This window comes from Hyaena hyaena, unplaced genomic scaffold, assembly GCF_003009895.1.
Source record: "Hyaena hyaena isolate Hyena2069 unplaced genomic scaffold, ASM300989v1 scaffold_131, whole genome shotgun sequence".
Lineage (NCBI taxonomy): Eukaryota > Metazoa > Chordata > Mammalia > Carnivora > Hyaenidae > Hyaena > Hyaena hyaena.
Window position 1 is genome coordinate 650,710 of NW_024080761.1, and position 12,273 is coordinate 662,982.

General features: G+C 39.9%; 1 protein-coding gene across 3 annotated transcripts in view; it reads left to right on the forward strand.

The window, feature by feature from the left end:
- LOC120235457 (signal-regulatory protein beta-1-like) overlaps positions 1-12,273 on the forward strand; it is a 49,792-nt gene that overhangs the window by 23,325 nt on the left and 14,194 nt on the right. The window contains exon 1 of one of the 3 annotated variants that reach the window (XM_039237795.1): positions 6,683-6,791. The exons of the other annotated variants lie outside the window; for them this stretch is intronic. Within the exon in view, the coding sequence (XP_039093726.1) occupies positions 6,719-6,791 (73 nt within the window). The 5' untranslated portion in view covers positions 6,683-6,718. Of the gene's footprint in view, positions 1-6,682; positions 6,792-12,273 lie in introns of those variants that run through there. 3 annotated transcript variants of the gene reach the window in all.

A 12,273-nucleotide genomic window follows, 5' to 3' on the forward strand; every position in this document is an offset into this window, starting at 1 on the left:
GTGTAGCAACATGGATGGACCTTGAGGGTGTTATGCTGAGTGAAATAAGTCAGGCAGAGAAGGACAAATATCATATGTTTGCACGTATAGGAGGATTAGGAGGAACTTGACGGAGGAACAAGGGGGAGAAGAAGGGCGGAAATAGTGGGGGAAAGGGAGAGAGGCAAACCATGAGAGACTCTTGAATGCTGACAAAAACTGAGGACTGATGGACGTGGGGGGGAGGGAGGGATGGGCATGGAGGAGGACACTTGTGGGGATGAGCACTGAGTGTTATGTGGAAACTAATTTGACAATAAACTATTTGTAAAAAAAAAAAAAGAGTTAATAGCACTGGGTGTTATTTGGAAAACAACTTGACAATAAACTATTTGTAAAAAATAAAATAAAATAAAAAAGAGTTAATATCTATTCTTTTCAAACTGTTCTGAAAAAAAAAAGAAATGGAAGGAGAGCTTCCACTCATTCTATGAGGTCAGCATTACCTTGATTCCAAAACCAGACAAAGACCCCACTAAAAAGGAGAATTACATCCCATTTCCATGATGAACATGCATGCAAAAATTCTCAACATATACCAGCAAAGCAAATACAACAATACATCAAAGAATTATTCACCCTGATCAAGTGGGAATTACTTCTGAACTGCAGGGCTGGTTTAATATCTACAAATCAATCAACATGATACACCACATTAATAAAAGAAAGGATAAGAACCACATACTTCTTTCAGTAAATGAAGAAAATGCATTTGACAAAATACAGCATCCTTTCCTGATAAAAAATAGAAAGCAAACCCTCAGGAAAGTAGAGATAGAAGAAACATACCTCAACATCATTACAGCCATATATGAAAGACCTACAGCTAACATCATCCCCACCTGGGAAAACCTGAGAGCTTTCCCCCTAAGGTCAAGAACATGACAGGGATGTCCACTCTTGCCATGGTTATTCAACATAGTACTGGAAGTCTTAGCCTCAGCAACCAGACAACACAAGGAAATAAAAAGCATACAAATCGGCAAGGAAGAAGTCAAACTTTCACTCTTCGCAGATGACATGATACTCTACATGGAAAACCAAAAACACACTACCAAAAACTTGCTAGAATCCAGCAGTCACAGGATATAAACTCAACATACAGAAATCAGTTGCCTTTCTATACACCAGCAATGAGCAGCAGAAAGAGAAATCAAGAAATTGATCCCATTTACAATTGCATCAAAAATCATAAGATACTTAGGGGAAAAAAGCTAACCAAAGAGGTAAAGGCTCTATATGCTGAAAACTACAGAACACTTATGAAAGAAATTGAAGAAGACAGAAAGAAATGGGAAAACATTTTATTCTCATAGATTGGAAAAACAAATATTGTTAAAATGTCTATACTCCCCAAAGTAATCTACACATTCAATACAGTCCCTCTCAAATAATACCAGCATTCTTCTTAGAGCTAGAACAAACCATTCTAAAATTTGTATGGAACCAGAAAAGATCTGAATAGCCAAAGTAATGTTGAAAAAGAAAACCAAAGCTGGAGGCAACACAATTCCAGACTTCAAGCTATTCCAATGCTGTAATCATCAAGACAGTATGGTACTGTCACAAAACAGACACATAGATGGAACAGAATAAAGAACCCATGGGGCGCCTGGGTGGCTTAGTGAAGCGTCCGACTTTCGCTTAGGTCATGATCTCGCGGTTCGTGGGTTCAAGCCCCACGTCGGGCTCTGTGCTGACTGCCAGCTCAGAGCCTGGAGCCTGTTTCAGTCTGCGGCTCCCTCTCTCTCTGACCCTCCCCTGCTCACGCTGTCTCTCTCTCTCTCCTAAAAATAAATAAAACATTAAAAAAAAAATAAAAAAAAAAGTCTCTTGTGGCTTCCCTGCCTCCCTCTCTGTTTGTAACTATTTTTCCCCTTCCCTTCCCCCATGGTCTTCTGTTAAGTTTCTCAAGATCCACATATGAGTGAAAGCATATGGGATCTGTCCTTCTCTGGCTGACTTATTTCACTCAACATAATACCTTCCAGTTCCATCCACATTGCTGTAAATGGCTTCTCTCTTTTATGTCGTTGGTAGGAATATAAAATGGTGCAGCCACTGTGGAAACAGTGGATTTTTTCATTAAATTTTAAATATAGAATTTACAATGTGATCCAAATATTCCAATCTTGGGTAAATACCCACCAAACTACAGGTATGTTATCAGATATTTGTATGTCTCTCTCTCTCCTAGAAATAAAAATAAAAAACATTAAAAAAAAAAGAACCCAGAAATGGACCCACAAATATATAGCCAACAAATATATAGCCAAAACTATATAGCCAACTAATTTTTGACAAAGCAGAAAAGAATATCCAGTGGAAAAAGGGCAGTCTCTTCAGCAAATGGTGCTGGGAGAACTGGACAGCAACATGCAGAAGAATGAAACTGGATCACCCTCTTACACCACACACAAAAATTAACTCAAAATGGATGAGAGACCTAAATGTAAGACAGAAAACCATCAAATCCTATAGGAGAAAACAGGCAGCAATCTCTTTGCCCTTGGCCACACCAACTTCTTACTTGACATGTCTCCAGGGGCAAGGAAAACAAAAGCAAAAATGAACTATTGGGACCTTGTCAAGATAAAATGTTTCTGCACAGCAAAGAAAACATCAACCAAACTAAAAGGCAACTGCTAGTTGCAAGTGACATATCGGATAAAGGGTTATTATCCAAAATCTATAAAGAACTTATCAAATACAACACCCCAAAAAACAAATAATCCAGTAAAGAAGTGGGCAGAAGACAACAATAGGCATTTTTCTAAAGAAGACATCCAGATGACTAAGAGACACATGAATAGATGTTCAAAATCACTCATCATCAGGGAAATACAAATCAAACTACAATGAGACACCACCTTACACCTGTCCAAATGACTAAAGTTAACCAGTCAGGAAACAACAGATGTTGGTGAGGATGCAGAGAAAGGAGATCACTTTTGCATTGTTGGTGGGAATGCAAACTGGGGCAGTCACTCTGGAAAACAGTATGGAAGTTTCTCAAAAAGTTAAAAATAGAACTACCCTACGACCTAGCTATTGCACTACTAGTTATTTATCCAAAGGATACAAAAATGCTGATTTGAAGGGGCACATGCACTCAATTGTCTATAGCAGTGCTACCAACAATAACCAAATTATGGAAAGAACCCAAATGTCCATCAACTGATGTATGGATAAAGAAGATGTGGTATATATATGATGGAAAATTACTTGGCAGCCAATAGAATGAAATCTTGCCATTTACAACAGTGTGAATGGAACTAGAGTGTATTATGCTAAGCAAAATAAGTGAGTCAGAGAAAGACAAAAATATGATTTCCCTCATGTGGAATTTAAAAAACATAGCAGAAGAACATAGGGGAAGGGAAGGAAAAATACAGTAAGGTAAAAACATAGAGGCAAACCATAAGAGATTCTTTTTTTTTTTTTTTTTACAAATAGTTTATTGTCAAATTAGTTTCCACATAACACTCAGTGCTCATCCCCAAAGTGCCCTCCTCCATGCCCATCCCCCCCTCCCCCCCACATCCATCAGTCCTCAGTTTTTGTCAGCATTCAAGAGTCTCTCAAAACCATAAGAGATTCTTAAATATAGAGAACAAACTGTGGGTTGCTGGAGGGGAGATGGGTGGGGGGTGGGCTAAATGGGTGATGGGCATTAAGGAGGGCACTTGTTGGGATGAGCACTGGGTGTTGTATATAAGTGATGAATCACTGAATTCTACTCCTGAACCCAATACTGCACTATGTGTTAACTAACTTGAATTTAAATTAAAACCAAAAAACGTTAAAATTTACTATTTAGTTTAGCTGTTAATTTCCTAGCTCACCACAAATAGAACCAGTACATGTTGGGTATAAATGTTATTCAACATGGTTCTTCACTGTGAGGTTAGGTAACTCTTGGTTACCTAAGGTTGGTTAGAGGCCTCCAACTCATAAACTGATTTTCTTTTTGGTTTGCTTTAAATAAGAATAAATGCATTCATACTCAGGTTACCATGTATATTCCTATATAGTACAGGTCTATGGACAACATATGAAAAGCTCTAAATTCAATGATGATAACATTTTTCTTGTACTTCTGTGGTTTTAAGGTGCTTATGAAATACTTAAATTTTTTTTACAGAACAGTTTTAAATAAAGTGAAATAAATACTAGTCAAACCTACCAGGAGTCAGATGTGGAACTAGTTACTATGACATACATAGACTTACATGGTTCTTAGAGTTTTGTTTCTAGCAGCTACATAAATTTCAGCGATCATTTATTCCTGAGGGCACCATATATAGGATTATACATTTGAACATGATTCTTAATTATGATCTACTGTGTTGTCAGTGTACATGAGGTTTTAATCCCATTACTTAGGGAATAAATACAGAGCAAAGAGTTTGCTGTCAGCACAATGATAACTCTCTGTGATTTGAGCCAGCCAAACATGTGAATGAATCTATTTGTCTAGCTCTGTCAGATGTGTAAGTACCACTTCTCCAAGGATGATGTGATTGCTTGCAACTGTCAGAGAGCCAACAGAAAAATATAGTGGTATATCTTGGAAGTTTGTCATCTGGTTGTGATTCCTTTGGAGAATAAAACTATTCTTTGATTTATCTCTGTGATTCTGTTAATCCAGCATACAGTCTAGGTATAGAAGGAGTGCAGTAACTGTTTTTCAGTAATAAACTATTCCAGAATATTTGTAATAACTACAAAATATATGAAGAGAATTTCTCCTCTATTCCTTCAACCTCTATTATTTCTGGGATTGATAAGCTGGTAAGGAGCCTGTATTTGTGTTAAATCCTTCAAAATCAATTTCAAAATACTTGATATAATAAATTACAAATATAAGCAAAAAAGATGTGGCATATTTAAAAGATGTGGCAACACACACACTTACATACACAAGGGAATATTACTCAGTCATCAGAAAAAATGAAATCTTGTCGTTTACAATGGCATGGATGGAGCTAGGTATATTATGCCAGGAAAAAGAAGTCAGTCAGAGAAAGACAAATATCACATGATTTTATTCATATGTGAAATTTAAAAAACCAAACTGATGAACATATATGGGAGGAGAGAACAAAGAAAAAGAGAGGGAATGAACCCGTGTGAAACTGTTAGTGATAGAGACAAACTCAGGGTTGATGAAGGAAAGTGGGTTGGGGGTGGACTAGATGAGTTTTCGGTATTAAGGAAAGTACTTGTTATGATGAGCACTAGGGGTTGAATGTAACTGATGAATCACTAAACTATATTCCTGAAACTTTCACTTTATGTTAACCTAACTAAAATTTAAATAAAACTTCGAAAAAAAAGAAAAAAAACTACCCTGCCCTATAAGTTACAGGGATGAACGTAGAGCACAGGGAAATAGAGTCAACAGTATTCGAACAACATTGTATCGTGACAGATGGTGACTACATTTACCATGGTGAGCATTGCATAATGCATAAAATCATCAAATTAATTACTATGTTGTGCACCTAAAACTAATATAGCACTGTATGTCACTTTAATAATAATTTTTTTAAATATTAAAAAATTAAATTTTCGGGGCGCCTGGGTGGCTTAGTCGGTTGGGCGTCCGACTTTCGCTTAGGTCGTGATCTCGCGGTTCGTGGGTTCGAGCCCCGCGTCGGGCTCTGTGCTGACTGCCAGCGCAGAGACTGGAGCCTGTTTCAGAGTCTGTGTCTCCCTCTCTCTCTGACCCTCCCTTGCTCACGCTGTCTCTCTCTCTATCTCCTAAAAATAAATAAAAATATTTAAAAAAAAAATTAAATTTTCTCTGGCATGAATAAAAAGAATTAGACCCATAAATAATACATATTTGGCCAAGTGATTTTTGTCAAAAGTGCCAAAGCAATTCAATGTGGAAAGGAGAGTCTTTTCAACAAATAGTGTTGAAACAATTAGATATTCATATGTTAAGAGAAGAGGAAGAAGAAAGAAGAAGAAAAAGAAGAAGAAGGAGAAAGAGGAGGAAGAGGAGGAGGAGGAGGACAAGGACTCCAAGGAGGACGAGGAAAAAATGAGAAGGAGAAGAAGAATCTAGACCATTTCCATGTCTACTACACAAAATTTGATATTTTCTAAAAATATATTAACTTATGCAAATATTACTGTACAATATGCACAAAAATACTAAGAACAAATTAATATGATCAGATGGATCATAGACATAAATTTAAAGCCTAAGACTATCAAACTTCTAGAAGAAACTGTAGGACAAAAATAAAACTAAAGGTTAATGATCTTGGATTAGAAGAGGCATTTTAAGGTAAGATGTGAAAAGCACAATCTATAAAAGAAAACATTGATCCATTTGACTTCTGTAATCTCTACACCTAATTTGGGGCCTCAACTTGGAGGTAGGGCCTACTGGAGGGGGCAGGGGCCACATGCAGAAAGGAAGCATTATCTCTCCTGCGCCTCTTCACTCTCTCTGAAAAAGAGAAGAAGAGGACCCCTCACCAAGTGAGGTCTTATCTGCATGACCTCAGTTTCACAATCTAGAAGCAAATTGCTACCTCACAGCCATATCACCCCTCCTAGGTACTTCCTCTTAATCACGGAGGGGGCGGGCTTTCCTCTCTACAGAACAGAGGCTCATTCTCCCCAGCACACACATTTGCACAGAGAGGGTCCCCAGACCTCCATGATGTCGGCCCCTGCCTCTAGGCCCCACCTGCCTCCTTACCTGCTGCTGGCTCTGCTGTTGGGAGTCATAGGTAAGCATTGCCTTGGGGTACAACCCTCTTTCCCTGCTCCCTCAAGCTCATCCATGTCTCTGGACATTAAGGGCCTCCAGGTAAGCACAGATATACTATCCAGGGCTGCCACAGAAGGTCAAGGATTGGGTGTCATCTGAGAGCGTGAAATCAGGGATGTGAGCATTTCCTCTATGGATCCATCAACTGCAGCTGGTTACCAGCGGTATCCAGACAAGGGATGCTTCAATCTGCCACAAGGACAATTTTGTACGTATTAAGTGATCTACTCTTCACAACACCCCTGCCTGATAGCTAGGACTGTGCTCCCAATTGCAGATGGAGAAACTCAGGCAGAGAGTGGAACTGGCCCAATGTCACCTACCTAAGTCAGTACAGCTGCTGGGGTTCATGTCCAGGCCACCCAGCTCCACGGTTCCTTCTCTTAACCGTGTTATGCTGCTTGGCCTCTCAGTGGAGGCTAACTGCAGAAACCTCAGAAAATACAGAGAGGGGAACAGAAGAGGCATCACTCATCACACTCTGAGGTCTCCAGAGTTCCGGTTCTGCCATGTGTACTCCCAGACTTTTGTTACTGACGTGTTGGATGTTTCCTATGTGCCAAATCTTTTCCTGAGCTTTTAACATGTATTACAATTTCATGTAATCCTCAAAATGATCTGTACACTAGCATGCTAGGCCACACTTTATATATACTTAAGAATACACTTGTGTATGTGTGTATGTACACGTATGAGTGGGTGTGAGAAAGGGTACACACGTGGGTGTGGGTTATTTGAAAACGCTTTCTTATTGATTTCTTCACATGACATCCACTCACTCTACGTGAAATGCACATTGAACAGATGCTTGGTTCCTGGTCTCTTAGCTACTCACCCTCATTTTCTACTTCTCTAAATTTACTGCATACCCTCCACCAAGCCCTTAAGATAAGCAAACTTCTCTCTGGGTAGAATGAATAGAACTTTGTGCATTACTACCTTGGAGGTCCTCCTCCATGCTGGATTGGGGTAGGGAGGAAAGTAGGGGAATACAAGATGTGGAGAATCCTGCCTGTATGAACTGCATCTGTAATTGTATCCATATCCACATCTTAACCCTAATCATCTAGTGTTGACTGATGCCTCCATGCCTCAAGAAATCTCATGAGTAATAACTTTTCAACTTCCTGAGCACTCACCATGCTCCACACACACTTGGAAATGTATATGTTTGTAATGTCCTGTGAACTTTGCATCCAAGGTAAACATTTTCGTCCCCCTAGTTACTGATAAGAAAAAGGAAGCACAGAAAAGTCCAAGGTCACTCAGTAGTGAATTGTAGGGCTACATTTTTTTCTTTTTTAATTTTTAAATTTACACCCAAGTTACATAGCATATAGTGTAACAATGATTTCAAGAGTAGATTCTTTTATTCCTCTTACCAGTTTAACCCATAGCTCCTCCCACAATCCCTCCAGCAACCCTCTGTTTGTTCTCTATATTTAAGTCTCTTATGTTTTGTCCCCCTCCCTGTTTTTATATTATTTTGGCTTCCCTTTCCTTATATTCATGTTTTGTATTTCAAATTCCTCGTATGAGTGAAGTCATATGATATTTATCTTTCTCTGACTGACTAGTTTCACTTAGTATAATACCCTCTAGTTTCTTTTTTTTTTTTTTTTTACAAATAGTTTATTGTCAAGTTGGTTTCCATATAACACCCAGTGCTCATCCCCACAAGTGCCCTCCTCCATGCCCATCTCCCCCCTCCCCCACACATCCATCAGTCCTCAGTTTGTTCTCAGCATTCAAGAGTCTCTCATGGCTTGCCTCTCTCCCTTTCCCCCACCATTTCCCCTCTTCTTCTCCCCCATGGTCCTCCGTTAAGTTCCTCCTAATCCTCCTATATGTGCAAACATATGGTAGCTGTCCTTCTCTGCCTGACTTATTTCGCTAAGCATAACACCCTCAAGGTCCATCCATGTTGCTACACATGGCCAGATTTCATTGTTTCTCATTGCCATGTAGTAGTCCATGGTATAGATAAACCACATCTTCTTGACCCATTCGTCCATTGATGGACACTTAGGCTCTTTCCAACAATAGCTAAAACATGGTAATACCCTCTAGTTTCATTCATGTAGTTGCAAATGGCAAGATTTCGTTCTTTTTGATTGCCAAGTAATACTCCATTGTATGTATGTATATATAATATCACGTCTTCTTTATCCATTCATCCATTAATGGACATTTGGGCTCTTTCCATACTTTGGCTATTGTTGATAGCGCTGCTATAAACATCGGGGTGAATGTGTCCCTTTGAAACAGTACACCTGTATCCCTTGGATAAATACCTAGCAGCACAATTGCTGGGTCATACGGTAGTTCCAGTTTTAATTTTTTGAGGAACCTCCACACTGTTTTCCAGAGTGGCTGCACCAGTTTGTATTCCCACCCATAGTGCAAAAGAGGTCCTCTTTCTCTACATCCTTGCCAACAAGTGTTGTCTTCTGAATTATTAATGTTTGCCATTCTGACTGGAATGAAGTGGTATCTCATTGTCATTTTGATTTGTATTTCCCTGGTGTAGAGTAATGTTGAGCGTCATTTCAACATGGTCTGTTGGCCCTCTGGATGTCTTCTATGGAGAAGTCTCTGTTCATGTCTTTTGCCCATTTCTTCACTGGATTATTTGTTTTTGGGTGTTGAGTTTGATAAGTTCTTTATAGATTTTGGATATAACCCTCAATCTGATATGTCATTTGCAAATATCTTCTCCCATTCTGTTGGCTGTCTTTCAGTTTTGCAGATTGTTTCCTTCACTGTGCAGAAGGTTTTTATTTTGATGAGGTCCCATAGTTCATTTTTGTTTTTGCTTCCCTTGCCTCCAGAGATGTATTGAGTAAGAAGTTGCTGTGGCTGAGGTCAAAGAGGTTTTTTTACTGTTTTCTCCTCTAGGATTTTGATGGCTTTCTGTCTTACATTTAGGTCTTTATTCCATTTTGAGTTAATTTTTGCGTATGGTGTAAGACAGTGTTCCAGTGGTTCATTTTTCTGCATGTCGTTGCCCAGTTTTCCCAGCACCATTTGCTGAAGAGACTGTCTTTATTCCATTGGATAGTCTTTCCTGCTTTGTCAAAGATGAGTTGGCCATACATTTGTGGGTCCATTTCTGGGTTCTCTATTGATCTGGATGTCTGTTTTTGTGCCAGTACCATACTGTCTTGATGATTACAGCTTTATAATACAACTTGAAGACTGGAATTATGATGCCTCCAGCTTTGGTTTTCTTTTTCAGGATTGCTTTGGCTATTCAGAGTCATTTCAGGTACCATACAAATTTTAGGATTGTTTGTTCTAGCTCTGTGAAGAATGCTGGTGTTATTTTGATAGGGATTGGGTAGGGCTATGATTTGAACTCAGACAGTCTGATTCTAGATCTCACAGGTCTAACCATTGCTCTTCTCAAACCCTATGGCTCCACTTTCATCCCATGAGATTTTTGCCATTCTGCCAGTGGTGTAAGGAAGACTGTGGAGCGGGGGGGGGGGGGGGGGGGGGGGGGGGGGGGGGGGGGGGGGGGGGGGGGGGGGGGGGGGAGTGGAGAAGAGCATTTGTGGTTTGCTTCTCTCAGGCTCTTCTTCTTACTGTGTATATGCAAATGATTGTTTCTCCCAAGTCATCTTGATTGGAAACTCAGCTTCTCATAATTTCTTGAGAAATTCTCCAGTGAAAATAGACTTCATATCTCAGAAAGGGGTCACACTGGGCATTTTGCAGATTACACAAATATTTACTAGATAACTACTAGATGTCAGAAAGTGCTTTATGAACTTAGGGCATACTGGTTATTAAAAGAGAAAAGTAGCTGCCCTCAAGGAAGTTATATCATAGTGGAGGAAAGGACAGGAAACAACAGACATACCAAATAAGTAAATAACATAGTATATTAGAAAGTGACGAGTGTTAAGAAAAAAAAACATGATAGTACAGCTGGCTAAGAGAATGGGAGACTCTTTAGAATGGGATGTATTTAAAGAGGCAGCCTAGGTGGGCATCACTGAGAAGGGAGATTTTAGTAAAGATTAGAAGAAGGTGAGGTGTGAGCCATGTGATTTTCTGGAAGAAAAGCCTTCCTGAACAGCATGGAGACAGCATGTGCACATGCCCTGATCCCCATGCTCTGTTCGAGAATTTGGGCTTTTACTCTGAGTGAAAAGTTTGCCATTATAAGGTTTTGAAGACGGAAATGACATGATCAGACATGAGTTTTAATTTATTCTAACATTTGATTGAAATTAGACTACCACAGGGCATAAATATAAGCAACTAGAGCATTCAAGAGCTCATTGCAGGGGCGCCTGGGTGGCTCAGTCGGCTGAGTGTACGACTTCGGCTCAGGTAATGATCTCGCGGTTCGTGGGTTCGAGCCCCGCATCAGGCTCTGTGCTGACACCTGGCTCAGAACCTGGAGCCTGCCTTCAAATTTTGTGACTCCCTCTCTCTGACTCTCCCCTGATCATGCTGTCTCTCTCTCTCAAAAATAAATAAAACATTAAAAAAAACACTTACCACTATTTAAAAAAAAAAAAAAAAGAGCTCATTGCATTCATATGAACAGGGACAGGCAGTTTGCATTGGAACAGTAGCCAGGAGACGAAAGGGAACGAGGTCAGATTGCGGGTGCATGCAGAAGGGGAACCAACAGGATCTTCTGATGCATAGGATTTGGGGTAGGAAAGAAAGGTTCCCAAAAGCTTGGGCTTGAGTGTCTGGGAGAATAGAGGTGCCTCAGCTGAGATATATAAAGATGTATTGGAAACTGAGGAGTTCTGTTTCGGACACGCTAACTGTGAGAGGTTAACCTCTATCGAAGTAAAGTGGTGAGTGGCTGGTTGGACACACAAATCCAGAGTCCAAGGGCAAGGCCTGAGCCAGAGATGGAAATATGAGAATTATAGATACAGAGATGGCAGAGTTTACACCTTTCCCTGGCTCCTCCTGACCCTTTTAATCCATCTCACCTCCTCCCTCCCCTGTTTCTTTCATTTCTTTCCCCAAGATGCATTCCTATTTCTTCCCATTTCTCTTTTTTTAAATAGTTTATCAGTTTGTCAGGTTGGTTTACATATAACACCCAGTGCTCATCCCAACAAGTGCCCTTCCCCAAGCCCATACCCTCCTTCCCCTCTCCACCAACCCCACTAGCCCTCAGTTTGTTCTTGGCATTCAAGAGTCTCTCATGGTTTGCCTCCCTCCCTCTCCCCAGCTATTTTTTCCCTTCTTCTCCCTCATGGTCCTCTGTTAGCTTCCTCCTAATCCTCCTATACGTGCAAACATATGATATCTGTCCTTCTCTGCCTGACTTATTTCGCTCAGCATAACATCCTCAAGTTCCATCCATGTTGTACAAATGGCCAGATTTCATTCTTTCTCATTGCCATGTAGTATTCCATTGTATGGAATACACAAGTATACCACATCTTGATCCATTCATCAGT